Below are 27,389 nucleotides of genomic sequence, written 5' to 3' on the forward strand. Positions count from 1 at the left end.
TGGATCAGCACAATCAGCAAGGAAATCTGAACCACTTTGAGTCTTATTTCTTTTTTGGGTTTTTTGTTTTGTTTTGATTTTTCTTTTTTTGGTTTGTTTGGGGGTTTTTGTTGTTGTTTTGGGAGGGGGTTGTTTGTTTTTGTTGTTTTTGGGGAGGAAATCCCTGCTTTCCCAGCCAGTGCAGGCTCAGGAGGTGAGGAGGTTGTGGTGTTGGATATTCCCAATCCATGACTACTATGCAGTCCTTTTCCAGGCCTCCCTTCCAGCTGCACCTGGAATTTCACCCCCAGCTGAAGGATTTTCCCCCAAAACCAGGGTGGTGTCCCCAGCATGGCCACAGCCCCGAATTCCCAAATGTCCCCTTCCTGCAGAGCCACTCCCAGTGTCCCCCTCAGCCCCTGCCCGTTGTCCTGGCTCTGTGGGATGGATCCCATGGATAACTGGGATGGCAGAGCTCTGGACACATCACTTTTAGTGGAAACCACTCAAAATTTCTGCTGCTCTGGGGCTGCCCAAGCAGCTGGATGGGAGTGGAGAGAGCAGATTCCACACACAGGTCACGAGGGTGGGCAGGGCTAATCAGTGCAAGTGAATTGAAAAGAAAAAAATGTGAATAAATTAAGTTTAATCTAAAAACTAAACAAAATAAAAACCTTAAAAAAACTCAAAAAAATTAAAAAGTAAAAAAAAAAAGAGCATTCTAGGTTTTTTCACTGCTGTTTTTAAAATAGGAATTTGAAGTCCTCTGTGCTTGTCTGTTTGCTAGGAGCAGTTTGAGACACTGTTACTGTTTTGAAATGCATGCATGTTACAAGATGAGTCTCCCACCAGAGAAAAAAAATAAGAAATAAAATTAAAACTTTGTGTACATCTGGGTCCTCCCTGCTGTGCTCTTTGAGGGGTTGCCAGCATGGGGAATTCTGGGGGGCACAGGCTGGGGGAAAACTGGGAAAGGGGCAGGGTTTAAATGGGAAGGAATTCTTCCCTGGAGGGGCTGGGATGGAATTCCCAGAGCAGCTGCGGCTGATCCAGCCCTGGAAATGTCCCAGGCCAGGCTGGAGCACCCTGGGACAGTCAAGCTGTCCCTGTCACTGGACAGGGTGAGGTCCCTCTGCTTGCTTGGGACAATTTGTATTTCCATCCCAATTTGGAAGGTGCTGAAGGGATGGACTGGATGAAGGGTGACACCCCTGGGGCCACCTGCGTGTGCTGGCAGCCAGGGTGACACCCCTGGGGTCACCGCCGTGACATGGGAGCCCAGGTGACACCCCTGGGGCCACCACCGTGACATGGGAGCCCAGGTGACACCCCTGGGGCCACCTGTGTGTCCTGGCAGCCAGGGTGACACCCCTGGGGTCACTGCTGTGTGCTGGCAGCCAGGGTGACACCCCTGGGGCCACCACCATGTCCTGGCAGCCCTGGGGTCACTGCCATGTCCTGGCAGCCAGGGTGACACCCTTGGGGTCACTGCCGTGTCCTGGCAGCCAGGGTGACACCCCTGGGTCACCTGTGTGTCCTGGCAGCCCTGGGGCCACCTCTGTGTCCTGGCAGCCCGGGTGACACCCCTGGGGCCACCTCTGTGTCCTGGCAGCCCGGGTGACACCCTGACCCTGCTCAGAGGCACCAGGAGGGGAGTTCAGGGCAGAGTTTTATTTTAAAAAGTCCCGAGTGGCGCAGAGCAGCTGGGCTGGGCTAATCCATGCGAGCCTTCAGGGTCCTGGTGGTGATCTTGTCTTTCTCTCTGGAAAGGAAAGAAGAGGAGATTATTTACTGCGAAACCCAGGTTTAAACCCTTCTAGAGCTTGTCCTGGCTTGGGAAGTCCCAGGTGCGCGGGCAGGAGCTGGGCTGGTTGTGACAACAATCAATGAACCCATCATTGTGGGGAGCTCCCAGGTCTGGGTGCTGCAGGCGCAAAATGGGATTTTCCAAAGGCAGCTGGTGACAGAGGTGGGAGTTAATGCTGCATCCATGGGGGGCAGAGCTCCTCATTCCCATGGGAATGCAGCCACGGAATCCCCAAGCAACAGGACTCAAAATTCCAGGATTCCATCCTCAATCCCGTGGGAAGGAATTGAGCAGAGGGACTCAAACTCCACGAGTCATTTCATGGCTCCAGCAAGGAACTGCACCAGCAAAATCAAACCCTGGGAAGGGACAGAGCCTGAGGAGGGGCAGGATTTGGGGGATCCCTGAGGGAAGGGGGGCAGGATTTGGGGATCCCTGAGGGAAGGGGGGCAGGATTTGGAGATCCCTGAGGGAAGGGGGGCAGGATTTGGGGATCCCTGAGGGAAGGGGGGCAGGATTTGGGGGATCCCTGAGGGAAGGAAAGCAGTGCCCAGCCCTGGATTTGGGGATCCCTGAGGGAAGGGGGGCAGGATTTGGGGATCCCTGAGGGAAGGGGGGCAGGATTTGGGGATCCCTGAGGGAAGGCCGTGCCCAGCACTCACATGACGTGCACCACCACGCCCATGCCCGAGATGGCGTCCCTGTCCACGGCGTTGAGCATGGCCTGCGAGATGGTCTCGAAGAGGTGCTCGGGCTCCTGGGGCACAGAGGGAGCACAGGGCTTCACCTGGGCTGCACATCCCCAGAAATTTCACCCAAACTCCCCAAAACCCTGCAAGCTTCCCCTCTCTGGCTGTTGAAGGCATAACTGGAAAGAAGCCTCTGCCCAGCTCAGCATCTCCAGTGAGCACGGGAGGGAGAACTCCTGAATCCATGGATCCCCGGAGATTCCAGGCAGAGGATCCCAGGTGACCCCAGGAGACCCCAGGCAGGGGATCCCAAGCTATCCCAGGAGACCCCAGGTGACCCCAGGGTATCCCAGGCAGGGGATCCCAGGTGACCCCAGGAGATCCCAGGTGACCCAGACTATCCCAGGTGACCCCAGGCTATCCCAGGTGACCCCAGGCTATCCCAGGCTATCCCAGGTGACCCCAGGCTATCCCAAGCGATCCCAGGTGACCCCAGGCTATCCCAGGTGACCCCAGGCTATCCCAGGCAGGGGATCCCAGGTGACCCAGACTATCCCAGGTGACCCCAGGCTATCCCAGGTGACCCCAGGCCATCCCAGACTATCCCAGGTGACCCCAGGGGATCCCAGGTGACCCCAGGCTATCCCAGGCGACCCCAGGCCATCCCAGGTGGCCCCAGCCCCACTGACCATGTCGGGCTCCCACAGGGACTCGCACATCCCGTACATCTGCTCGGAGCAGGTGCCGCTGACCACGAAGTCGTCGGTGACCATGGGGCAGCCGATGAGGTCCAGGGAGCAGATGAAGGGCTCGTGGCTGAGCGGGTCCAGCCCCGCGATCACCGGCTCCGTGTAGTAGGGACCAAACCTGGGGACACAGCTGGGCTCAGGACAGCCCTGGGGACAGGGACCGCCCCGCAGGGACCACTCTGCTCTTCTGGGACCGCTGGGACCATCCCTGCATGGAACAATCCCCAAAACCCCAGCCCGTGCCAAGCAGCGATGTCTGAACACTCCAGAAGCTCTGGCAGCTTTGGGGTTGTGAGCATTCCCGGAGCTCACCCTCCCTTCCCTGAATTCCCAATCCAGCCATTCCCTCCTCCCATCCCAGTGCCCAGAGCTGTCCTCAGTCCAAGCCCTGGTGCAGTCCCACATCCCTCAGAAATGTTTTCCAGGCACAGAAACCATCCCACAGCTCCTTTCTGCGAGAGCCCTGCCACAGTTTTGGCACAGCAGACCCCCCTGAAGCAGCAGGAGTTTGTTCTGCTTTGATTCTGCAACTGATTCTGGTTGAGACAATCTGGGGAGGAAATGTCACCCTAAGAGAACAAAAATGCGCCCAGGGACGGAGTGGTGACAGCAGGAAATGATCCAGGCTCCTGCGGCCACCCCAGCACCCTCAGCCCTCCGCGGCACCACACAGAAATTGCAGTTTTGCGGCTTTACCTCCTCTCGTAGAGCAGGTTGGAGACCATGCTCATGAAGGTCTGGGGCTTGATCTGCCTCCCTTCCTTCAGCTCGTAGAGGTTCAGCCTAAACTTCAGCCTCTGGGCCCTGCAAGAGATCAGAGCTGGGCTGAGAGCACAGCAGGAAGGAACACACAGTCCTGCTCCTTCCCCTCAGCCCAGCCTGGCTGCCTCTGCTGCTGACAGACACCAGCGCCGAGGGCTGCACACGCAGCTGCTGCTGCAGCTGAGCCGGAACTGCGGGAGGAAAACTGGAATTTCAGGGGTGGCCGTTGAATTTTGGTGGCGGGAGCTCAACTTTAGGAGTTAAAATTGAATTTTAGCAGTGGAAGGTGAATTTTAGGAGTTAAAGTTGAACTTTAGCAGTAAAAGTTCCGTCTTAGCAGTAAAAGTTCCATTTCAGCGGTGCAGGTTGAATTTTAGCAGTGAAATCCCAACTCCAGCAATGGAATCCCAACTCCAGCAGCGATGTGACCCCAACTCCAGCAGTGATGTGACCCCAACTCCAGCAGTGATGTGACCCCAAATCACACCAGGCCGCTTCATGTCCAAACCTCTCCCAGCAGCAGAACCCGGCACAGCAGCACCGGCGCCGGTAATTCCCATCAACCCCAGCCCTAGCCCCTGCCGGGCCCTCACTTACACGGTCTGCACGTCCGTGGCCAGCCCGGCCAGGCCGATGTAGAGCCTCTGGCCCATGGGGAAAATCTTCTGGAAGTCCGTGGTCACGGTCTGCGCCTGCACGCCGAAGCGCCGGTCCGCGGCGATGGCCACGCAGCCCCGGCCCCTCATGGCCATGACGGCCCCGCCGTTGTAGGACATGATCGACTGCACGGAGCGGCGGCTCAGGACACCGGAGCGGCCCCGTGGGCGTCCCGGTACCGCCGCCCCGAGCTGGGGTCCATCCCCGGCCGCTCCCCGCGGGGCTCCCCTCAGGAACACCGGAGCGGCCTCAGGGGCACCCCCGGTACCGCCACCCCGAGCTGGGGTCCATCCCCGCCCGCTCCTTGCCCCGCTCCCCGCGGGGCTCCCCTCAGGGAGCGGCCCCGGGGGTGTCCCGGTATGGCCAGCCCGGGCTGGGGTCCATCCCCGGCCGCTCCCTCCCCGCTCCCCGCGGGGCTCCCCTCAGGGAGCGGCCTCGCCCCGCGCCTCCCCCGCGCTGTGCCGGGCCCCGGAGGTGCCGTCCCGGGTCTCACCATGGCTGCGGCTGTTCGGTCGCCCCCCAGTCACCGCCGTGCCCCCGTTCCGTCACTGCTGTGTCACCGCTCCGTGCCCGCTCCGCCCCCGCTCGCTCCCGGCCCGCTCTCCGCACAGGCCCCGCTCCGGCCCCGCCGCGCCGCCGCCGCTCCCGCCCTCACCTCTCCCCATTGGCTGCCAACCCCGCTGGTCCCGCCCTCACCGGTTCCCATTGGTTACTTCCACCGCCGCTCTCACTCCAACGCTTCCCATTGGTGACAGCCGCCAGTGGTTTCGCCTTCCGCGCTCGCCATTGGCCGCCGCCGTCGCCTGGAGCCGGAGGCTGCTGGGATTGGCGGGAGCCGCTGGGGCGCGCGCAGGTGATTGGCTGAGGCGGGGGAGGGTGGGCGGGCCGGGAAACTGACGAGTCACAGTGAGCGCGCGAGGCATGACGGGAGTGCGGGGGGGGAACATCTGGAAATGGGGAAACAGCTGGAAATGGGGAAACAGCTGGAAATGGGGAAACAGCTGGATTGGGGCAGGGCTGGATAAATGGGGGCACATCTGGATCAGTGGCGGGAGAGCTGGAGCAATGGGGAGCAAATGGATCAATGGGTGCACAGTTGGCTTGGGGCACAGCTGGATCAATCGGGGCACGGCTGGATCCGTCAGGAGAACAGCCGCATCTGCAAGGGTGGGGACACGGCCCCGAGCCCCCCGATCCAAAGGGGATTCTCCCAAAAATCATCCCGGCCCCGATGTGCGGGCACAGCCCGGCCCGTGCCCGCTGTGGTTTTAAATCCCGTTTTTAAATCCTGTTTTAAAATCCTATTTTTAAAGTGCCTTTTTGAGGGGTTTTGCGTCACAAAAAGGAGCTGGCAGGAGCCGGAACCCGCGTTCCGCCCGGGGGGATCCCCGGGATCGATTCCAGTGCCCGGGGTTAAACGGGAATTCCGGCAGCTCGGGAATCACGGCAGTTCCGGAATTCCATCATCTCAGGGCAGAGAAATCGAATTTTCAGGAGTTTTCAGAGAGGGGAAGCTCAGTCTGGCAGCCTTGGGACCCCCTTCAGCTTAATTTTGAGGCAAAATACGGGATTTGGGTGGAAACAGGAATTCAGGCGCGATTTTAATGTCCCAAAACGTCCTGGAGGGAGCACTGCGAGGGCGGTCCGGGGACGCCGGCAGCCGCCTCTGCCCCTCGGCGGGAGCGTCGGGAGCTGCTCCCCGCCCCGGAACGTCCCCGCGTCCGGTTCCGTCCGTCCCGGGAAAAGAGGGAAAAGGAGCGGCTCCGTCCCTGGGTGGGCTCGAACCACCAACCTTTCGGTTAACAGCCGAACGCGCTAACCGATTGCGCCACAGAGACCGCGCTGCCAGCGCCCCGCGCGCACCGCACTCGGTGCAGGAACCGGAACGGGAGCGGGACACGGAGACGGCGGGAATGGGAGCGGGACACCGGGAATACCGGGAATACCGGGAACACCGGGAATACCGGGAACACCGGGAATACCGGAACACCGGGAACACCGGAACACCGGAACACCGGGAATACCGGAACACCGGGAATACCGGGACACCGGGACACCGGGAATACCGGGAACACCAGGACACCGGGAATACCGGAACACCGGGAACACCGGAACACCGGGAATACCGGGACACCGGGGACACCGGGAACACCGGGACACCGGGAACACCGGGACACCGGGAACGGAACACCGGGAACACCGGGACACCGGGAATACCGGGACACCTGGAACACCGGGAACACCGGGACACCGGGAATACCGGGAACACCGGGACACCGGGAATACCGGGACACCGGGAATACCGGGAACACCGGGAACACCAGGACACCGGGAATACCGGGACACCGGGAACACCGGGACACCGGGAATACCGGGACACCGGGACACCGGGAACACCGGGACACCGGGAATACCGGGAACACCGGGACACCGGGAACACCGGAACACCGGGAACACCGGGACGCCGGGAACACCGGGACGCCGGGAACACCGGAACACCGGGAATACCGGGACACCGGGAACACCGGGAACACCGGGACACCGGGAACGGAACACCGGGAACACCAGGACACCAGGAATACCGGGAACACCGGGAATACCGGGAACACCGGGAACACCGGGACACCGGGAATACCGAGAACACCGGGACACCGGGACACCGGGACACCGGGAACACCGGGACACCGGGAACACCGGAACACCGGGACACCGGGAACGGGACCGGGACACCAGCAACACCGGGACACCGGGAACGGGACCGGGACACCGGGAACCGGACCGGCACGGCGGGAATGGGAGCGGGACACCGGAAATACCGGGAATGGGACATCGGGAATGGGAACGGGACACCGGGAATGGGACACCGGGAACAGGACAGCGGGAATGGGGAACGGGGACAGGCACCGGCAACGGGCACCGGGAGCAGGACACCGGACAGCGGCCCCAAGCACAGGGTCACGTGACACCGGCACCGGCCCTACTGGAACCAGCACTGGGACACCGGAGCCAGGGCAGCCGAGCACTGAGACCGGCACCGGCAACGGCTCCAGCAGGCAGCGGCCCCGCCATCCCGGGAACCGAGACGGCGGCACGGACAGCGGCTCACCGGGAACCCCCGGGCACGGGGCCACGGCGACGGCCCCGGGCTGTGGGCGACGGCAGCGGGCGGGGCGGGGAGCCGCCGGTAATCCCGGGCGCGCGGGAGCCGCCGGTAATCCCGGGCGTGCGGGAGCCGCCGGTAATCCCGGGCGCGCGGGAGCCGCGCTCCCCCAGCGCCTCCCGCTCCTCCTCCTGCCCCTTTCCCCCTCCTTTATTTCCTTCCCGGCTTTTCCCTTTTTTTTTTCCCTCCCACTCTCCTCTTTTCCTGCCTTTTTTCTCTCCCTCCTTCCTGTTCTTCCCTCTTTTTCCCTTTCCTTTTCTCCTGTTCTTTTTTCTTCCTTTTTTTTTTTTTTTTTTTTTTTTTGCTGTAATTTTACCGGTTTTCTTCCCTTCCTTCTCCCCGTCGTTTTCCATCTTTCTTTAATTTCCCTCCATTTTTCTTGCCTTCCTTTTTTTCCTTCCTTTCCCCCCGATTTTCCCATTCTCCCTTTCTTTCCCTAATTTTTATTTCCCTTGGTGTTTTTCACCTTCCTTTCCCCCCTTCTTTTCCATTTCCCCCTTTTTTCTAATTTCCTTGTTTTTCTTCTTTTTCCCTCCTTCTTTTCCATTTTTTTCCTTTTCTCTAATTTCGCTCTATTTTCCTTCCCTTTCTTTTATTTCCTCCTTTCCCCCCCCTCTCATTTTCCGTTTTCTTTCTTTCATTTCCCCCCTATTTTTTCCCTTTTTCTTTCCGTCCCCTCTCTCAGATTTTCCGTTTTCCCTCTTTAAATTCCTTTTATTTCTTTATTTTTTTCTTCCTTTCTCCCCTTCTTCCCTTTCCTTCCCGCGAGGGTCCCGCAGAGGGTCCCGCTCGTCCGAGTCAGACTTTGGGGCCAAAACGGGGTCCCCAAGCGGGGGGGACACCGCGCCCGGAGCTTCCACCGGGCACCGCATTTTGGGAACATTCCAGCGGTTTTTTGGGCTCTATCGTTTCCCCCCCGGGGTCACCGCGATCACCGGGGCTGGGGGTTCCGGGGGGGTCCCCCCAATCTCGGCCCCTCGCTCCCCTCCTCCGCAGCCCCCCAAAGGAATGAGGTCACGTGAGGCGGGCGGGGCCTGGCGGCGGCTGGAGGTGGGAAAAAAATAAAAAAAAAAATTTAAAAAAGAGGAAAAAAATAGGAAAAAAAAAAAAAGGAGGAGGAAGGAGGAAAAAAAAAAAAAAGGAGAAAAAAAAAAAAAAAAGGAGAGAGAGAGTGGATGGAAAAAAAATAAAAAAGGGCCGCGGCCGCAGCGCCGCCCGAGCCGCGCCGAGCCGAGCCGCGGGAGCGGAGGGGCGGCCGCGGGGCCGCCGCTGCCGCCGCCACCAGGTAGGGACCGGCTCCGGTGCCCCCCCCCGGCCCGAGCCCCGCCGCGGCCCCCCCGCCCCGCCGGCCCCAAAGATGGCGGTGGCCGCCGCCGCCCCCCCCTTTGTGCCCCGGGACCCCCTGGCCGCACCGGCAGCGGCGGCGGAGCCCCGACAGCGCCGGGGGGGCCCGCGCCGCCCCCGCACCGCGCCCGGCGCGCCGGGGCCGCTGCGGGGCCGGGGGGGCGCGGCGGGACCCCCCCGGGGCGGGCGGAGGGGCCGGGCCGCGCTGACAGCCGGCCCCGAGTACAAAGGGGACGCCCCGGGGCCACCGGGGCCGCCCCACCCCCGGCCCCACCGCGGCCGTGCGGCCCCGGAGGCGGCGGGAGCTGCCGGGGGCGCGGCCGGGCACCCCCGGGCACAGCGCGGGGCACGCGTGGCCGAGGCCATCCCGTCTCCGTGTCCCCCGTGCGTCCGTGTCGCCCCCGGTGTCCGTGTCCCCCCCGGGTCTGTGTCCCCCGGGTGTCTGTGTCGCCCCCCGTGTCCGTGTCCCCCGGGTGTCTGTGTCGCCCCCCGTGTCCGTGTCCCCCCCGGGTCCGTGTCCCCCGGGTGTCCGTGTCCCCCCCGTGTCCGTGTCCCCCGGGTGTCACGCCCCGCGGTCCTGTCCCGCTGCCGCTCCCAGTGCCGTGTGCGCGTGTCCTTGTCCCCACACGCTCTGTGGTCACTCGTGTCCAGCGGGGCTCCCTCCCCATCCCCGCAGCTCCGGTGCCGCGTCCCGCACGCCGGGAGCGGCGGGCGGGTCCCGGCGGGCGCTGCCGGGGGTGGCGGGGCCGCGCTCCGGGGCTGTCCCCTCGAGTTCCCGGCGCTGTCCCCTCGCGGTCCCGGCGCTCCCGGCCCCGTGGGCGCCGTGCGAGGCCCGGGCCGTGCCGGGGGAGCCGTCCCGGGTATTTCCCGAGCCCCGCACTCGCCGCCGCCGCCGCCGCCGGGGGTCCCGCGGGCGGGGGCCCGAGTTGGCGGTGACTTTGAAACGCCCTTCCCCGCCCGTGCCCGGCTCGGGGGGCTTCGGGGAGGGGGACACCGCGCCGGGCCACCGCCCACGGAGACAAAAGAGCCCGAAAGTCGCGGCCGGGGGTGCAGGAGCCACCGGCGAGACGGGGCGGCCTCGGGGGCTGCGGCGCGGCCGGGGTTCCGGGGGGCTCGGGGGGGGGGCCGGGGCTTTGTTCCCCCGCACGGGAAAGCGCGGCCGTTATCGCCCGAGTTATTAGAACCGGTTGGCGCCGGTGGCTCGGGCTCCCCCCTCCCTCCGAGCCCCGGGGCCGCCATTGGCGGCTGCGAGCACCGAAAGCAGCAAAATCCCCCCAAAATGCAGCGGTCCCCGGTGCCCGGTCCCGTGCGGGGGGGACAGAGACCGGGCGCCGCGGGACCCCGACACGGGGAGGGGCTGGCAGGGCCCCTCTCCATCCCCCGGGGCTGGGGACCGCACCCGGGGGAGGGGGGCTGGGTTGGGAGGGGGTTCTGGGGCTCCCCAACCCCCCCGGGGCTCCGAGCCCCCCTTGGCTGCTGCCCCTCCAGCACTGCGGTGTCCCCATCCCAGTCCCACTGGTGTCCCCATCCCTGCAGCATCCTCGTCCCAATGGTGTCCCACTGGTGTCCCCATCCCTGTGGCACCTCCATCCCAGTCCCACTAGTGTCCCCATCCCTGTGGCACCCTGTCCCTGTCCCAGTGACATCCTGTCCCTGAAACATCCCAGCAGTGTCCCCGTCCCTGGTGCGTGTGTACTTTAGCCCATACATGTCCCTACATGTCACTGTGTGTCACACGTGTGTCACTGTGTGTCACACGTGTGTTCCTGCATGTCCCTGCGTATCACTGTGTGTCCCTCTCTGTGTCCCCGTGTGTCACACGCGTGTCCCCGCAGCCATGCGCTGCCACCGCCCGTGCCCCGGCCCTGCCGCCGTCGTGCCCCGCTCATCTCCACGACCCCTGGGCTCCTCGTCGCCTGTCGCCTGGGCTCGGGTGGCAGTGACAATATCCCGGCTGCTCTCCAAGTGTCGGGGTTGTCATGGCAACAACGAAACTGCGGCGATCCCGCGCTCCGGCGGCTCCCGCAGGAACCGGGGGAGCGCCAGCGGTTCCCGGTGTCACCCGCGCCCACCGGGCCCCTCTGGGTGTCCCTGCCCGGGGGAGGTGCCCGACACCGGGCTTGGGGATTTTCTGTACGAAAACCCCTGGAATTTTGGCTGGAAATGCCTTTTCCATGGAATCAACCCAAAATGCACTTCTTTTGGGGGTGTGTGTGCACAGCCACAGGTGGGGGTTTGCTGACAGGGGGGATTTGTCGCTGCGTGGAGGTGTCCCAGCGTGTTGGGGACCCCCTTGGGGACACCCAGGGACACCAAGGGGTGAGGCAGAGGGGGCTGGGCAGCTCCTGGAGCCGGGGGTGGCAGGGGAGGGGAGTGGCTGCAGGGCTGGGAGTGACAAGTGACAGTCGCCACCGTGTCCCCTCCAGCGGCTCCTGCAGGTCCCATCTGAGGGGACCGCGGGGCTTTCCCGCCCTGGGGCTGCTCCAAGATGCACAGGACCACCCGGATAAAGATCACGGAGCTGAACCCGCACCTGATGTGCGCCCTCTGCGGCGGCTACTTCATCGACGCCACCACCATCGTGGAGTGCCTGCACTCCTGTGAGTGTCCCGCGTGTCCCCAAGGGTCCCCTGGGTGTCCCAAAACCCCACAGTGACCCCTCCCATAGTGCCCACCCGGTGCCAGGCCCCGTGGAGCTGTGGGGGGCTGCACTGGGCAGGGCTCTTGTCCCCAGGCTGGTGTGGGGTCCAAGGGGCTCTGTCCCCCTGTCCCCCCGCTCGCAGAGTGTCCCTGTCCCCACAGTCTGTAAAACCTGCATCGTTCGTTACCTGGAGACCAACAAGTACTGCCCCATGTGCGACGCGCAGGTGCACAAAACCCGGCCCCTGCTCAGCATCCGGTGAGCCCGGGGGGCTCCTCTGGGCGGGCTTGGGGGGCTCGGGGAACTCAGGGGACTCAGGGAGTGTGAGGAGCCCCTCACACCCTGTCCCTGCTCCAGGGGACAGCCCCAAGCATCTGGAGCAGGGGGACCTGGGGCTCTGCTGCCAGCCCAGGAGTAGCTGCGTCCTGGGCCCAGGGGTGTCCCCATCCCTGCAATATCCCAGTGCCAGAGGTGTCCCCATCCCAGTCCCACTGGTGTCCCAGCCCTGCAGTGCCCAGCTCTGTTCCCAACCCTAAACCCTGCAGCAGAGGGGATTTGAGGAGCTCCAGGTGGGAAGGGAGTGGGGAGAAGGGGAGGTGCCACCACAGAGGGAACAGCACTTGGGGACATCTGTGTGGCAGCAGAAAGATGGCAGGATGGGTGCCCTGTGTCCATTCCTGCGGATCCTGGACCCCATCCTTCCCTCCGTCCGTCCATCCATCCATCCATCCATCCATCCATCCATCCATCCATCCCTCCATCCATCCATCCCTCCATCCATCCATCCGTCCATCCATCCATCCATCCATCCGTCCATCCCTCCATCCATCCATCCATCCATCCATCCATCCATCCATCCATCCATCCATCCATCCATCCATCCATCCATCCATCCATCCATCCATCCATCCATCCATCCATCCATCCATCCATCCATCCATCCGTCCCTCCGTCCATCCATCCATCCATCCATCCATCCATCCATCCATCCATCCATCCATCCATCCATCCATCCATCCATCCATCCATCCATCCATCCATCCATCCATCCCCATCCTTCCGTCCGTCCATCCATCCATCCCATGTCCCAGGGGTGGCCTGTGGCCCTGGTGGCACTGCCACATCCCCACAGGTGACACGGTGCCCGCCTGTGACTCCAGCTCCAGGGAAATCCATCCCAGCTGTGGAGTCAGTTGCCATGGAAACCACGCCTGGCTCCAATCCATCCCGGGGTTTTTTCACCTTTTCCCTGTTTGTGTAGGAACACTTTTCCCACCCTTTTTTCCTTTTTTTGCCGGTTTTTTCTGGCTTGTTATGAAATATTTACACTCCCGTGGCTCCTCCGGAGTCTCTGGCTCTGCCTGTGGGGACAGAGCCACCACTGTCCCCACGCCCTGGGGGGTGGTGGCACCTCCACATGGTCCCACCGTGCGGAAAAATGTGGGGAAAACTGGGGAAACTGAGCAAAACCTGGAAAAACCTGGAGATTTGAGGCTGTGGGATGAGGAAGTGGGGATTTGGGATGGGTAGCTGGGGTCTGGGGGTTTGGGGATGGAGGATTTGAGATCGGAGGCTTTGGGATGGGGAATTAGGGATTTGGGGTTTGGGGGATTTGGGATGGGGAATTGGGGATTTGGGGTTTGGGGGATTTGGGATGGGGAATTGGGGATTTGGTGTTTGGGATGGGAAACCCAGAGCACAGCTGGGGGAAGCAGGGCACAAACTGCTCCCGAATCCTGCTGATTTCTCCCACTTTTCCCGTTTCCCCCCTCCAGGTCGGACAAAACTCTCCAGGACATCGTGTACAAGCTGGTCCCGGGGCTTTTCAAAGGTGCAGCCAAGGGTGGGGAGAATTTGGGAATTTGGGGTGTTTGCCACTCACTCCCATCCCCCTGAGCTCCCGGGATCTTCCCAGGGATTTCCCATTCCCACAGGGACAGCAGGACACACAGACACGGTGCCCATCACAAACTTTGGGACAATTCTGGAGCTGTGGATTTGCCCCAAGTGCCTCAGGAATGGGGAAAAGTTCAGGGGTTGGGGTATGGGAAGACCCAAAACCCCTCAGGACTGTGTGCCGCTCCGGGGTTTATGGGATGGCTCCTGCTGGAGCTGCCACGGAATTCCCTGGGCATTCCGGGATGTCCCCTGTGCCCCCTCGCTGTCACCCGCCAGCTTTGGTGCTGTCCCCACTCATGTCCCTGTCCCTGTCCCTGTCCCCACAGATGAGATGAAGAGGAGGCGCGACTTCTACACTGCCTACCCGGTGGCCGAGGGTGAGTGTCACAATGTCACAGGGTCACAATGTCACAGTGTCAGTGTCACAATGTCACAGTGTCACAGGGTCACAATGTCACAGTGTCACAGTGTCATAATGTCACAGTGTCACACTGTTGGTGTCCCAGTGTCACAGTGTTAATGTCCCAGTGTCAGTGTCACACTGTCAGTGTCAGTGTCCCAGTGTCCCAGTGTCACACTGTCAGTGTCCCAGTGTCACACTGTCGATGTCCCAGTGTCACACTGTCGGTGTCCCAGTGTCACACTGTCAATGTCAGTGTCCCAGTGTCACACTGTCAGTGTCCCAGTGTCACACTGTCGGTGTCCCAGTGTCACACTGTCAGTGTCCCAGTGTCACACTGTCGGTGTCCCAGTGTCACACTGTCAGTGTCAGTGTCACACTGTCGGTGTCCCAGTGTCACACTGTCAGTGTCCCAGTGTCACACTGTCGGTGTCCCAGTGTCACACTGTCGGTGTCCCAGTGTCCCAGTGTCAGTGTCACACTGTCAGTGTCAGTGTCCCAGTGTCCCAGTGTCACACTGTCGGTGTCCCAGTGTCACACTGTCAATGTCAGTGTCCCAGTGTCACACTGTCGGTGTCCCGGTGTCCCAGCCTGCTCCCTCCCCCAGCCCGTGTCCCTGTCCCCCAGTTCCCCTGGGCTCGCAGGAGGAGCGTGGTGAGGTGGCCGAGCGGGAGCAGGGCCCCGAGGACGAGATCGTCAGTCTGTCCATCGAGTTCCACCGGGACTGCAGGTACGGCCGGCTCCGGTACCACGGGGCTCCGGTACCACGGGGCTCCGGTACCGCCTGGGGTCCGGTACCACGGGGCTCCGGTACCACAGGGCTCCGGTACCACGGGGCTCCGGTACCGCCTGGGCTCCGGTACCACGGGGCTCCGGTACCACGGGGCTCCGGTACCGCCTGGGCTCCGGTACCGCCTGGGGTCTGGTACCACGGGGCTCCGGTACCACGGGGCTCCGGTACCACCAGGGCTCCGGTACCACCAGGGCTCTGGTACCGCCTGGGGTCCGGTACCACGGGGCTCCGGTACCACGGGGCTCTGGTACCGCCTGGGGTCCGGTACCACGGGGCTCCGGTACCACGGGGCTCCAGTACCGCCTGGGGTCCGGTACCGCCTGGGGTCCGGTACCACGGGGCTCTGGTACCACGGGGCTCCAGTACCGTGGGGGCTCCGGTGCGGTTGGGCTCCGGTACCACCAGGGTTCCGGTACCGCCTGGGGTCCGGTACCACGGGGCTCCAGTACCATGGGGGCTCCGGTGCGGTTGGGCTCCGGTACCACCAGGGTTCCGGTACCGCCTGGGGTCCCGGTGCCACCCTGGGCCCTGGAACCGCCCGTGGCTCCCTGTCCCCACCTGGAATCCCGGCAGTGCCATCCCCGATCCCGGTGCGATCCCAGATGACAGCACTGCCACCCCTGATCCCCTTTCCCCATCCCTGTCCCGTGTGCCTCCCAAGGGAGGAGCAGAAAGGCGCCCTGGAGAACGGGGACCTGGACAAGGACCAGGTGAGCAAGGGGTGGCACAGGGGTGGCACTGTGGTGGCACAGAGCCCTCAGTGCCCCGCTGCCTTGGGGGGGTCCTGTGAGGCACAAGGGGACACCCCAAATCTGGGTCCCCCAAATATGGGACACCCCAAATCCTGGACTCCCCGAAGCTGGGACAACCCAAACCTGGGTCCCCCAAACCCGGGACAACCCAAATGCTGGACACCCCAAACCTGGGTCCCCCCAAACCGGGTTCCCCCAGAGCTGGTCCCCCAGAGCCGGGTCCCCCCAAACTGAGTCCCCCCAGAGCCGGGTCCCCCCAAACTGAGTCCCCCCAGAGCCGGGTCCCCCCAGAGCTGGTCCCCCAGAGCCGGGTCCCCCCAGAGCCGGGTCCCCCCAAACCGGGTCCCCCCAGAGCCGGGTCCCCCCAAACCGGGTCCCCCCAGAGCCGGGTCCCCCCAAACCTGGGTTCCCCAGAGCCGGGTCCCCCCGAGCCGGTCCCCCCGAGCCGCCCCTCCCCAGGCGCCGCCGTGCCCGCCCAGCCCCGGGCTGCGGTTCCTGCGCTGCCCCGCGGCCATGACCGTGCTGCACCTGGCCAAGTTCCTGCGCAACAAGATGGATGTGCCCAGCAAGTACCGGGTGAGCAGCGCTCCGGAACCTTCTGGAATGTCTGTCTGGGAATGGTCGGGAACGGTCGGGAATGGTGGGGAATGTTCGGGAGCGTTTGGGAGTGTTTGGGAGTGCTGGGGAATGTTTGGGAATGCTTGGGAATGCTTGGGAATGGGAGAGAGTGCCAAGGAATGATTGGGAGTGCTTGAGAATGGTTGAGAATGCCCGGGAATGCTCCGGGATGCTCAGGAATACTCCGGGATGTTTGGGAACACCCAGGAATGCTTGGGAATGCTCAGGAGTGCCTGAGAATGTTTGGGAAGGCTCTGAAATGACTGGGAATGCTTGCAAATGTTTGGGAATGCTCAGGAGTGCTCGGGAATGTTTGGGAATGCTCAGGAATGCTCGGGAATGTTTGGGAATGCTCAGGAATGTTCAGGAATGCTGGGAATGCTCGGGGATGTTTGGGAATGCTCAGAATGCTCAGGCACTGCCCAGGTTCTGCCATGCTCAGCTCAGCTCGGAGGGGCCGTTTTGGCCATCCTGTGTTGCATCCACTGCTGATCCCTGCTTGTCCCAAATATTCCTGCTCAGCCGTCCTTTCCCTGGGGCTGGAGCCTTCCGTTTCCCATGGCCGGATCCATCCTTTCCCCGAGTCTGAATCCCTCCTTTCCCTGGGTTTGGATCCCTAATTTCTCAGGGTCTGGATCCCTCCTTTCCTGGGGTCTGGATCCATCCTGATCCATCCTTTCTTGGGGTTTTTCCCGGGGTCTGGATCCCTCCTTTCCCGGGGTCTGGATCCATCCTGATCCATCCTTTCTTGGGGTTTTTCCCGGGGTCTGGATCCCTCCTTTCCCGGGGTCTGGATCCATCCTGATCCATCCTTTTTTGGGGTTTTTCCCGGGGTCTGGATCCCTCCTTTCCCGGGCTCTGGATCCATCCTGATCCATCCTTTCTTGGGGTTTTTCCTGGGGTCTGGATCCCTCCTTTCCCGGGCTCTGGATCCATCCTGATCCATCCTTTCTTGGGGTTTTTCCCGGCGTCTGGGTCCCTCCTTTCCCGGGGTCTGGATCCATCCTGATCCATCCTTTCTTGGGGTTTTTCCCGGGGTCTGGATCCCTCCTTTCCCGGGGTCTGGATCCCTCCTTTCCCGGGCTCTGGATCCATCCTGATCCATCCTTTTTTGGGGTTTTTCCCGGGGTCTGGATCCCTCCTTTCCCGGGCTCTGGATCCATCCTGATCCATCCTTTCTTGGGGTTTTTCCCGGGGTCTGGATCCCTCCTTTCCCGGGCTCTGGATCCATCCTGATCCATCCTTTCTTGGGGTTTTTCCCGGGGTCTGGATCCCTCCTTTCCTGGGGTCTGGATCCATCCTGATCCATCCTTTCTTGGGGTTTTTCCCGGGATCTGGATCCCTCCTTTCCCGTCTCCAGGTGGAGGTGCTGTACGAGGACGAGCCCCTGAAGGAATATTACACCCTGATGGACATTGCCTACATCTACCCCTGGAGGAGGGTGAGGAAACGGGGAAAACCGGGAAAAGCTGTGCTGGGAAGAACTGGGAAAATCTGTCTTGGGAGAAACTGGGAATATCTGTGCTGGGAATATCTGTCCTGGAGAAACTGGGAATATCTGTGCTGGGAATACTGGGAAAATCTGTCCTGGGAGAAACTGGGAAAATCTGTCCTGGGAGAAACAGGGAATATCTAGACTGGGAAAACTGGGAAAGTCTGGTTTTGGGGGGATAAAACAGGGAATATCTGTCCTGGAAAAATCTGTCCCCGGGGAAAAGTGGGAAAATCGGTCCCGGGGGAGCTTTTCCCACAACAAACCCCGGAGCGGGGGCTCGGTGGTGGGGCAGTGCCGGTGTCCCCGCGCTGCCAGCCGTGCCCCGTGTCCCCAGAGCGGTCCCCTGGCGCTCAAGTACCGCGTCCAGCCCTCCCGCAAGCGGCTCAAGCTGTGCCCGGCGCTGCCGTCCGAGGGCACCAACACCAGCGGCGCCTCCGAGTGCGAGTCGGGCAGCGACAAAGCGCAGAGCCCCGGGCTGGCATCGCCCCCCGCCCTGCCCGGGACCCCCGGGGCCGCCCTCAACGGCTCCTCCTCGAACTGCCACCCGGTGCCACCCGGCTGCCACCCGGTGCCGCCCGCCCGCGGCCGCAAAACCGCCCTGAACGGCAGCGCGGGCTCGGCCCTGAGCTAAAACCTCCGGGGGCTGCTGGAAACCCTCCTGGGACCCCGGAAAATCCTCCTGGGACTCCGGAAAATCATCCTGGGACTCTAAAAAATCATCCTGGGACTCTGAAAAATCATCCTGGGAACCCAGAAAATCCTCCTGGGGCTCTGGAAAATCCTCCTGGGACCCCGGAAAATCCTCCTGGGACCCCGGAAAATCCTCCTGGGACTCCGGAAAATCGTCCTGGGACTCTGAAATATCATCCTGGGACCCCGGAAAATCCTCCTGGGACCCCGGAAAATCTTTCTGAGACTATGAAAAATCCTCCTGGGTCACTGGAAAGTCTTCTGGGACTCCAAACGATACTCCTGGGACTCTGGAAAATCCTCCAGGGACTCTGGAAAACCCTGCAGGGGCTGCTAAAAATCCTCCTGGAGCTGCTAAAAATCCTCCTGGGACTCCTGCAGACCCTCCCGGGACTGCTCAAAACCCCCCAGGGATTCCTAAAAATCCTCCAGGGGTTCCTAAAGCCCCTCCAGGGGTTCCTGAACCCCCTTGCAGACCTCTATAAATGTGGGTGTGTACATAGGGACAGAGCAGAGTTCTACGGAATTATTTTCTAATTTAAAAATGCGGAGAAGACTCAAAAATGGCGGCAGATATTTTTTAATGTGCTTTGGGTTGGTTTTGTTAGGTTTTTTGTTTGGTTTTGGGGTTTTTTGGGGGGCATTGAGGTTTGGGTTTGACTCGTGGAAGTGGCAGGGCCCCCCCCCTCATCCCACCCCCAGAGCTGGGAGCTGCCACACCCCCAAATTCCCACACCCCCAAATTCCTAAATTCCCATATTCCCAAATTCCTAAATTCCCACACCCCCAAATTCCCACATTCCCAAATTCCCACATTCCCAAATTCCAGCATTCCCATGTTCCCAAATTCCCGCATTCCCAAATTAATAAATTCCTAAATTCCTACATTCCTAAATTCCCACACCCCCAAATTCCCACATTCCCAAATTCCAACATTCCCGTGTTCCCAAATACCCGCATTCCCAAATTCATAAATTCCCACATTCCCAAATTCCTAAATTCCCACATTCCCAAATTCATAAATTCCTCCATTCCCACATTCATAAATTCCCACATTCCTAAATTCCCGTATTCCCAAATTCATAAATTCTCACATTCCCAAATTCCTAAATTCCTCCATTCCCACATTCCCAAATTCATAAATTCCCACATTCCCAAATTCATAAATTCTCACATTCCCAAATTCCCACACTCCTCCATTCCCACTTTTCCTGGAGGGTTTTCTCTCCCCTCCTCCTCCTCCCTCCCCACCGGGGCTGTGACCACACAGGTGAGGGCCAAGCACAGAACCCAAAACCCCAAAAATTCCAAAAACCCCAAAAAGAGATCTCACCTTCCCCCCTCAGCCTCTCCGGGCTCTGCTGTGGGGTTTTATTTCCCATTTTTGGGGGTTTTTTTGTTTGTTTGTTTGTTTTTCTGGGGTTTCACACCCCAGCTTGGAGCTGCCGGCTCCACCAGCTCCAGCTGTTTCTGGATCTCATCCCAGGCGTTTTTTGGGGGATTTCTTTGCTTTCCCTGAAGGCTCTGCCCTCCTGCACAGTAAATTCGGGGTTTTTTTGGGGGTATTTTCCTCCAGCTTGGTGGTGGCAGCACAAATCCCCTGAAATATTTTCTCTTCCCAAGGTCCTGACAGCTCCAGGGAAATCTGGGGGCACCCAAAGGCTGGGATGGAGCTGCTCCCCGCTTCCCACGATCCCAAATTTTATTTTTTGGCGTCTCCCCCTTCCCAGCCTCTCCTCCTGCCCTCACGGTGCGTTTGTAATAAAATAAAATAAAAATAAAAATCAGATTTCAGCGCCTTTGGCCAGGAGGCTCCAGAGAGGGGCGAGCATGGGAGGGGAGCAAATTCCTGCAGGGAATGAAACAATTCCTGCGTAGAATTCAGCTGTTTCTCCACGGAATTCAACAATTTCTGTGTCTAGTTCAACAATTGCCGTGTGGAATTCAGAGCCGTGATTTGGGTTTGGGTTCGGGGCTGTTCTGGTGTTGGGTTTCCCTCTCAGTGTTCGTTGTCCTGGAGATGATCCCAGTCTCGGGGAACGATCCCAATCTCCCGGGCTCCTCCTCGGTTCAGCCTTTGCAAACCTCGGGTCGGGTTTGGGAACGAGCAAACACGGCAGGGGCAGCTGCCCAGAGCGATCCCACAGAGCCCAAGTCCCACAGAGCCTCCTGCCAAACCCCACAGATCCCACAGGTCCGTCCATCCCAAACCCACAGGTGCCCCACCCCAGGACTCTCACACCTCCAGGTCCCTCCTGCCCATCCCACTGTCCAGGGGCTGATTTGGGGTTCCTTTTGCCCATCCCATTGTCCAGAGGCTGATCTGGGGTCCCTCCCGCCAATCCCACTGTCCAGGGGCTGATTTGGGGTTCCTTTTGCCCATCCCATTATCCAGAGGCTGATTTGGGGTTCCTCCCGCCAATCCCACTGTCCAGAGGCTGATTTGGGGTCCCTCCTGCCCATCCCACTGTCCAGGGGCTAATTTGGGGTTCCTTTTGCCCATCCCACTGTCCAGGGGCTGATTTGGGGTCCCTCCTGCCCATCCCACTATCCAGAGGCTGATTTGCGGTTCCTCCCCCCAGTCCCACTGTCCAGAGGCTGATTTAGGGTTCCTCCCCCCAATCCCATTATCCAGAGGCTGATTTGGGGTCCCTCCTGCCCATCCCACTGTCCAGGGGCTGATTTGGGGTTCCTTTTGCCCATCCCATTGTCCAGAGGCTGATTTGGGGTCCCTCCCGCCAATCCCACTGTCCAGAGGCTGATTTAGGGTTCCTCCCCCCAATCCCATTATCCAGAGGCTGATTTGGGGTTCCTCCCCCCAATCCCATTATCCAGAGGCTGATTTGCAGTCCCTCCCCCCAATCCCATCATCCAGAGGCTGATTTGGGGTTCCTCCCCCCAATCCCACTGTCCAGAGGCTGATTTAGGGTTCCTCCCCCCAATCCCATTATCCAGAGGCTGATTTAGGGTTCCTCCCCCCAATCCCATTATCCAGAGGCTGATTTAGGGTTCCTCCCCCCAATCCCATTATCCAGAGGCTGATTTAGGGTTCCTCCCCCCAATCCCATTATCCAGAGGCTGATTTGGGGTTCCTCCCCCCAGTCCCACTGTCCAGGGGCTGATTTGGGGTCCCTCCCCCCAATCCCATTATCCAGAGGCTGATTTAGGGTTCCTCCCCCCAATCCCATTATCCAGAGGCTGATTTGGGGCCGGGAGGCGAATCCCTGCAGCCGGGGTGCCTCCCGGCGCTCCAAAATCAGGATTTCATCGGGGTTTGGAGCCTCTCCTCGCCCGTCCGGCCGTGTCGGGGTCAGGACGGGGATCCCGGTGCTGCCGGTGCTGCCGAGCCCCGCTGCACCGCGTCCTCCCGGTGGGAGCCGTCGCAGTACGGCGGGCTCCGGGTGCGTTTGCAGCCGCAGAGCAGCGCGGGGCCGGTCTGGGTCGGGGTGAAGCGCAGCGAGGACAGCCCCGGGGCCTCCTTCTTGTGGGAACCGTCACAGAAGGGCTGCGGACAAACGGGGCCGGCGTCAAGGAGGGGTTCGGGGGTGGGCGGACGCCCCCGGGGGTCCCCCGTGACCCCCCCATCCCATCCCATCCCATCCCATCCCATCCCATCCCATCCCATCCCATCCCATCCCATCCCTTCCCTTCCCATCCCATCCCATCCCATCCCCGGAGCCGCCGGACCCTCCGGAGCCCCCCGGGGGTTCCCAGTCCCAGATCCCCCGGAGCCCCCCGGGAGCCACCGCGGAGTCCCCGACCCAGGAACCCCCGGTTCTCCCGAGCCCCCCGGTTCTCCCGGGCCCCCCGGTTCTCCTGGATTCTCGCGGTTCTCCCGGGCCCCCCGGTTCTCCCGGGCCCCCCGGTTCTCCCGGGCCACCCGGTTCTCCTGGACTCTCCCGGTTCTCCCGGGCCCGACCTGGCGCTTGCTGTGCCCGCAGGCGCACCAGCCGTAGGTTTTCCCCGCCTGCAGCTCCACCGGGAACGGCTCCTTGGCGGCGATCACCGGCTGCGGGGGGGCCGCGGAGCACAGCGACGGGACCCGCGCCCCCCCCGAGGGGTCCCGGCACCGGCGGCCGCCCCCCGCCGCCCCCACCAGCGAAACGAGCGCGGCCGGTCTGGGCCGCAGCATGGTCCCGGCGCCGCTCTCGGTGTCGCTCCCGGTGACCTTCCCCGCGCGGCTCCTCCTCCTCCCGGCGCCGCCGGAAGAGCCGGGCGGGCTCGGCGGGAGCGCGGCTGCTCCGTGCGGGGCCGTTCCGAGCCGGGCCCGGGGCCGCTGCCGCTCCGGGCCCCTGGTCCCGTGGCTCGGTACCGCTGCCGCCCTCTTCACCCTCCCCCAGTGCCGGTCTCAGTGCGGATCCCGGTTCCCGATCCCGGTTCCCGATCCCGGTCGCAGTCACGATTCCCGATCCCACTGCACGGTCCCGGTGACCGGTCCCAGTGCCCTGTCCTGTTTCCCACTCCCAGGGCCCCTGTGCAGGCTCCCAGTTCCCAATCCCAGTCCCCGTTCCCATTCCCGGTGCCCAGTCCCAGTGCTCAGTGCCCAGCGCCCATTCCCGGTGTCCAGTTCCCATTCCCGGTGCCCATTCCCGGTGCCCACTCCCCCTGCCCCACATCGCAGTCTGTCCTGATCCCGCTGCCGCTCCCTTTCCGGGGCAGAACACCTGGCTCAGGAGCACATCCCCCCTCTCCGTGCCTCAGTTTCCCCCTGGAGCCCCCCGGGCCTTCAGCCTCGGCCCTGGGAATTCCCGGAATCCTGGCTGGGAGAGCTTTTTTGATGGGAATTCCCGGAATCCTGGCTGGGAGAGCTTTTTTGATGGGAATTCCCGGAATCCTGGCTGGGAGGGCTTTTTTGATGGGAATTCCCGGAATCCTGGCTGGGAGGGCTTTTCCAGTGGGAATTCCCGGAATCCTGGCTGGGAGGGCTTTTCCAGTGGGAATTCCCGGAATCCTGACATGGGAGTGGCTTTTCCCACGGCTCCAGACCCAGTTTTGGGCTGGAAAGGGGCCAAAGCAGGGGCAGCACGAACCCGTGGATCTGGGGTTTCCAAGGAATAAATCCTTGGAAAAGACGATGATTCAGGAGCTGCTCACCAGCACAGCAAGAGGATTTGGGATTTAATGGGGGCCATCATTGGGGTTTTTTTGGGAAAACTCCTCCTTTTCCCACCCATTCCCACCTCCTGCATCCTGGGACCATCCCTGGCTTGGGATTCCTCCACACATTCCCAGCACCAGACAGGGAATTCCCATTCCCATTTAAATTTCCCTCCCCTTATCCTTATTAAAAACCGCTTCCCAATTAATATTAATATTATTTATTATAATAAAGACCAGTCAAGCAGCGTGAAAAAAATATATCTTAGCTACATTACCTTAAATTGCCAAAAATATACACATTTTTTCTCTTTCATTTAATATTAAAAAAAAAACCAAACAACTAAAAATGAATAAAATAAAGAAAAAACACAAAAGGACACATGCAACGATCCTAAATGAGAGCATCAAAACGGGTAAAGAAACGTACCCCAGTGCAACTGAAACACGGATCATCTTTAGCTTTTCCTTTTTTTCCTTTTCCTTCCCCCTGCACTCCCGGTTTTTATTTTTCCACAGGGATTCACCTGGAATTTCCCAGCTCCCCCCCCTCACTCTGCCCAAGGGACATTTGGGGCAGCTGGAGGTGACAATTCCTGGGGTTGGGGAGCCTTTGGAAGGTTGAGCACAGGGAGAGGTGTAAGTGCTTTCTGTCTCTGATCCCCAAATCCCGGAATTCCGGGGAGCCGGAGGGATCCAGCTCTGGGAATTCCTGGATACAGAGGGGTCTAACACCGGGAATTCCTGGATACAGAGGGGTCTAACACCGGGAATTCCTGGATCCAGAGGGGTCTAACTCTGGGAATTCCTGGATCCAGAGGGGTCTAACACCGGGAATTCCTGGATCCAGAGGGGTCTAACACCGGGAATTCCTGGATCCAGAGGGGTCTAACACCGGGAATTCCTGGATCCAGCTCTGGGAGTTCCTGAATCCAGAGGGATCTAACACCGGGAATTCCTGGATCCAGCTCTGGGAATTCCTGGAGAGCCAGAAGGATTCAGCCCCGGGAACTCCCAGAGATCCAGAGGGATCCAGCTCCCCTGGTTGTGATCCTGCCTGAGAACCCCAAATTCCCAGATTTCCTTCCTCTTCCAAAGCCTGGGCTCCCCAGACATTCCTGCAGGAGCCAATTCCAGCATTCCCAGCCTCTGGATTCACCCCTAAGTGCCTCTCACTGACCCCTTTGGTGTCCCGGGCTTGTCCAGGGATTTGGGCACCGACCCCAAACTGGGGGCGATCCTGCCTCGGATTTGGGGTGTCCTGGGGGATCAAATCCCTTCCCTGCCCTCCCTTCCTGCTCCTCACGCTTTCCAGATCCCCTGGGGCTGGATTTTGGAGGAATTGGGACATTTGGGGACAACTTTGGGGTCTTTGGGGTCGCAAATGGAGCTCGAGGCCATGGGCAGCACTGCAGGGATTTGGGATCCCAGAGCACTGCAGGGATTTGGGATCCCAGAGCAATGCAGGGATTTGGGATCCCAGAGCAATGCAGGGATTTGGGATCCCAGAGCAATGTGGGGATTTGGGATCCCAGAGCAATGTGGGGATTTGGGATCCTGGAACAATGCAGGGATTTGGGATCCCGGGGCAATGCGGGGATTTGGGATTTGCGATAAAAAGCGAAAACTAAACTGAACTAAACTAAACTAAACTGAACTAAAGTAAACCCCAAGTCCTGGCCATGCCCAGCTGGCAGAGCCCCCTGCCCATTCTCCTGCTGGCCCAAAGCTGGGATTTGGCTGTTCCCAAATCCCGAGGATCTGCGGGATGGCAGGTGCAGCCACCCCACACCAGAACAGGCTGGGGGACAGACCCCAAATTCCGCATTTTAGCCCCAATTTGGGACTAAATTTGCTTTCCCTGTCCCTGCCAGGCCCGAGGCTCCTCAGGAGGGAGGCGGGGGAGACCTGGGGTCCCCGTGCCAGGGGTGTCCCCATGCCAGGGGTGTCCCCTTGCCAGGGGGGTCCCCATGCCAGGGGTGTCCCCGTGCCAGGGGGGTCCCCATGCCAGGGGTGTCCCCATGCCAGGAGGATTTTGGGTGGCACCTCCAGGGGTGCCGAGGGAGGGGGAACAACCCAGCTCGGGGTGGGGGGGGGAAAAGAGAAAAATCCAAAGGAATTTCAAAGTGCAAGAAAGGAATTGTGCCGGAGCGGGTTTGGGGACGGGGGTCCCAAAGGATGGGGCTCCCCAACAGCTTCCTAAGGTCGTTAAAACTTCTGGGTAGATAAATCCCATTATATATTTAATATATATTTCTATTTCTGAGCAGCCAGCGGCTCTGTCCAGTTCAGAGCTCCAAGCTGGGAGCAGAAAGGGTTTGGTATTATTTTTTCTCAGTTTTTGTTTTTTTTTTTAGACAGCCCTCGTGGTGTGAATCTTAGGAAAAAACAAATAAAATAAAATTAGCATTAAAAAAAAGGAAGTTCAGTGGAGGATTTTGCCTGGGCCAAGCTTTGCCAGCACAATCAGCGCAGCCCCACTGCTGATAACGGGAATAGTGCAAAGCAGGAAGGGCAGTGGGAATGTGCTGAACACGGCACAAAGGTCCCAAAATTTGGGATTTGGGGCTCTCCCAAAGGACTTTCCGTCAACTGGAGCATTCCCAGGAGCTCTGGATTTACTAGGGATGAGGGAAGGAGGAGCGTTGGTGTGCTTGGTGCTGGTGTTCCCTTCCCAGAGCTGCTCTGACTGTCCTTCCTTCCTTCCTTCCTTCCTTCCTTCCTTCCTTCCTTCCTTCCTTCCTTCCTTCCTTCCATCCATCCATCCATCCATCCATCCATCCATCCCAGCTCAGAGGAAACCAGGTCCCAGTGGATATTCCAGGCTGGAGATGGAATCACGGACAAAAGGTGGAGAACAATGGAGGTTCTGCCGTGCCAGGCTCAGGACTGTGCTCGCTGTCCCGTTCCCTCTTCCCAGGACCAGGGGAAGAGCGCGGTTTTGCGGGAATGATTCGCGGCGGGCGGGAAAACGCAGCGACCGGATTTGGGATTCTCCTCCCCACAAAGATGTTCACCTCCAAACTCTGGCCCAGGAATTCTCTCGCGGGTCCAGGAGTTCCTGACCTTGGACAATCCCAGCCGAGACCTCGGCCTTTGGGAATTCCGGGAGGAAAGCGCAGCCCCGCCCCGCCGTCAGCTGGCACAAGTGACAACAGGTGACAACGTCCTCCCAGGTGGTGCCACCTCCTGCCCACCTCTGCTCATCCTCATCCATCTGTCCTTCCAGGCTGGATCCGCCTCCAGCTGGGAGCCCAGTGGGAAAAGCAGGGAAACCTCGGCTTGGGAATTCTTCCGGATGTCCCCACCTGGGCATGGCCACCACGTCCTCCCCTGGCAGTGCCACATCCAGGGCCACATCCTTGGACACTGCCAGGTGACATCACATCCAGCGCTGGCTCCTGGGACGCTGCCAGGTGCCACCCTGCTCTTTCTCCAGCAGTGCCACATCCAGGGTCACACCCTGGGGCACCTCCAGGTGCCACCACGTCCTTCCCCAGGCTCTGGGGCGTCTGGCGCTCCCCACGCTCCCGGCAGGATCCACTGGAGCTCCCTCCGGCAGCTGCAGCAGGGGACAGGTGACCCCAGCCGTGCTCCTGGTGGCACCGGGGCGGTGATGGCCGCGGTGGCTCCCGAGGCTCCTCCTGGAGCGCGGGTCCCCGGGACAGGGTTGGCTGCGGGCTTGGGCCGGGGGGCTCCTAGCCCTTGTCCTGCGCCAGGGGAGCGCCCTTGTCACCCAGGGGCTGTGGGACAAACGGGGACACGGCGGGATCAGAGGGGACACGGGCTGCGGGGACGGGGACTGGGGGAGGAAGGAATTGTGTCCTTCCCCAGCTGTCCCCACACTGTCCCCACCC

General features: G+C 60.9%; 4 protein-coding genes across 6 annotated transcripts in view; 1 reads left to right on the top strand and 3 right to left on the bottom strand.

Annotated features, from left to right (window-relative positions):
- Nucleotides 1-132: 132 nt before the first annotated feature.
- PSMB3 (proteasome 20S subunit beta 3) lies at nucleotides 133-5,277 on the bottom strand. Its single transcript, XM_084222036.1, has 6 exons — nucleotides 5,137-5,277; nucleotides 4,584-4,768; nucleotides 3,921-4,028; nucleotides 3,165-3,342; nucleotides 2,449-2,543; nucleotides 133-1,741 (listed from the first exon to the last, which is right to left on the bottom strand). The coding sequence occupies exons 1-6, from the start codon at nucleotides 5,137-5,139 to the stop codon at nucleotides 1,693-1,695; spliced, it is 618 nt and encodes a 205-aa protein (XP_084078162.1). The 5' UTR covers nucleotides 5,140-5,277; the 3' UTR covers nucleotides 133-1,692.
- A 2,335-nt stretch (nucleotides 5,278-7,612) lies between these two features.
- PCGF2 (polycomb group ring finger 2) lies at nucleotides 7,613-18,658 on the top strand. Its single transcript, XM_084222354.1, has 10 exons — nucleotides 7,613-9,088; nucleotides 11,574-11,747; nucleotides 11,950-12,046; nucleotides 13,564-13,619; nucleotides 14,014-14,064; nucleotides 14,715-14,817; nucleotides 15,542-15,590; nucleotides 16,092-16,208; nucleotides 17,611-17,691; nucleotides 18,080-18,658. The coding sequence occupies exons 2-10, from the start codon at nucleotides 11,636-11,638 to the stop codon at nucleotides 18,374-18,376; spliced, it is 963 nt and encodes a 320-aa protein (XP_084078480.1). The 5' UTR covers nucleotides 7,613-9,088; nucleotides 11,574-11,635; the 3' UTR covers nucleotides 18,377-18,658.
- An 829-nt stretch (nucleotides 18,659-19,487) lies between these two features.
- On the bottom strand, nucleotides 19,488-22,625 carry CISD3 (CDGSH iron sulfur domain 3). The gene is made up of 2 exons (XM_084222355.1): nucleotides 22,355-22,625; nucleotides 19,488-21,940 (listed from the first exon to the last, which is right to left on the bottom strand). Exons 1-2 carry the CDS (start codon nucleotides 22,565-22,567, stop codon nucleotides 21,746-21,748), a joined length of 408 nt encoding a protein of 135 aa, XP_084078481.1. The 5' UTR covers nucleotides 22,568-22,625; the 3' UTR covers nucleotides 19,488-21,745.
- Nucleotides 22,626-23,554: 929 nt separating this feature from the next.
- MLLT6 (MLLT6, PHD finger containing) overlaps nucleotides 23,555-27,389 on the bottom strand; it is a 28,738-nt gene continuing 24,903 nt past the window's right edge. For all 3 annotated transcript variants that reach the window (XM_084222272.1, XM_084222271.1, XM_084222273.1), the window contains exon 20: nucleotides 23,555-27,275. In XM_084222272.1, the coding sequence (XP_084078398.1) occupies nucleotides 27,231-27,275 (45 nt within the window). In that variant the 3' untranslated portion in view covers nucleotides 23,555-27,230. The remainder of the gene's footprint in view (nucleotides 27,276-27,389) is intronic.

This window comes from Fringilla coelebs (genome assembly GCF_963513975.1).
Source record: "Fringilla coelebs genome assembly, chromosome: 27".
NCBI classification, from domain to species: domain Eukaryota; kingdom Metazoa; phylum Chordata; class Aves; order Passeriformes; family Fringillidae; genus Fringilla; species Fringilla coelebs.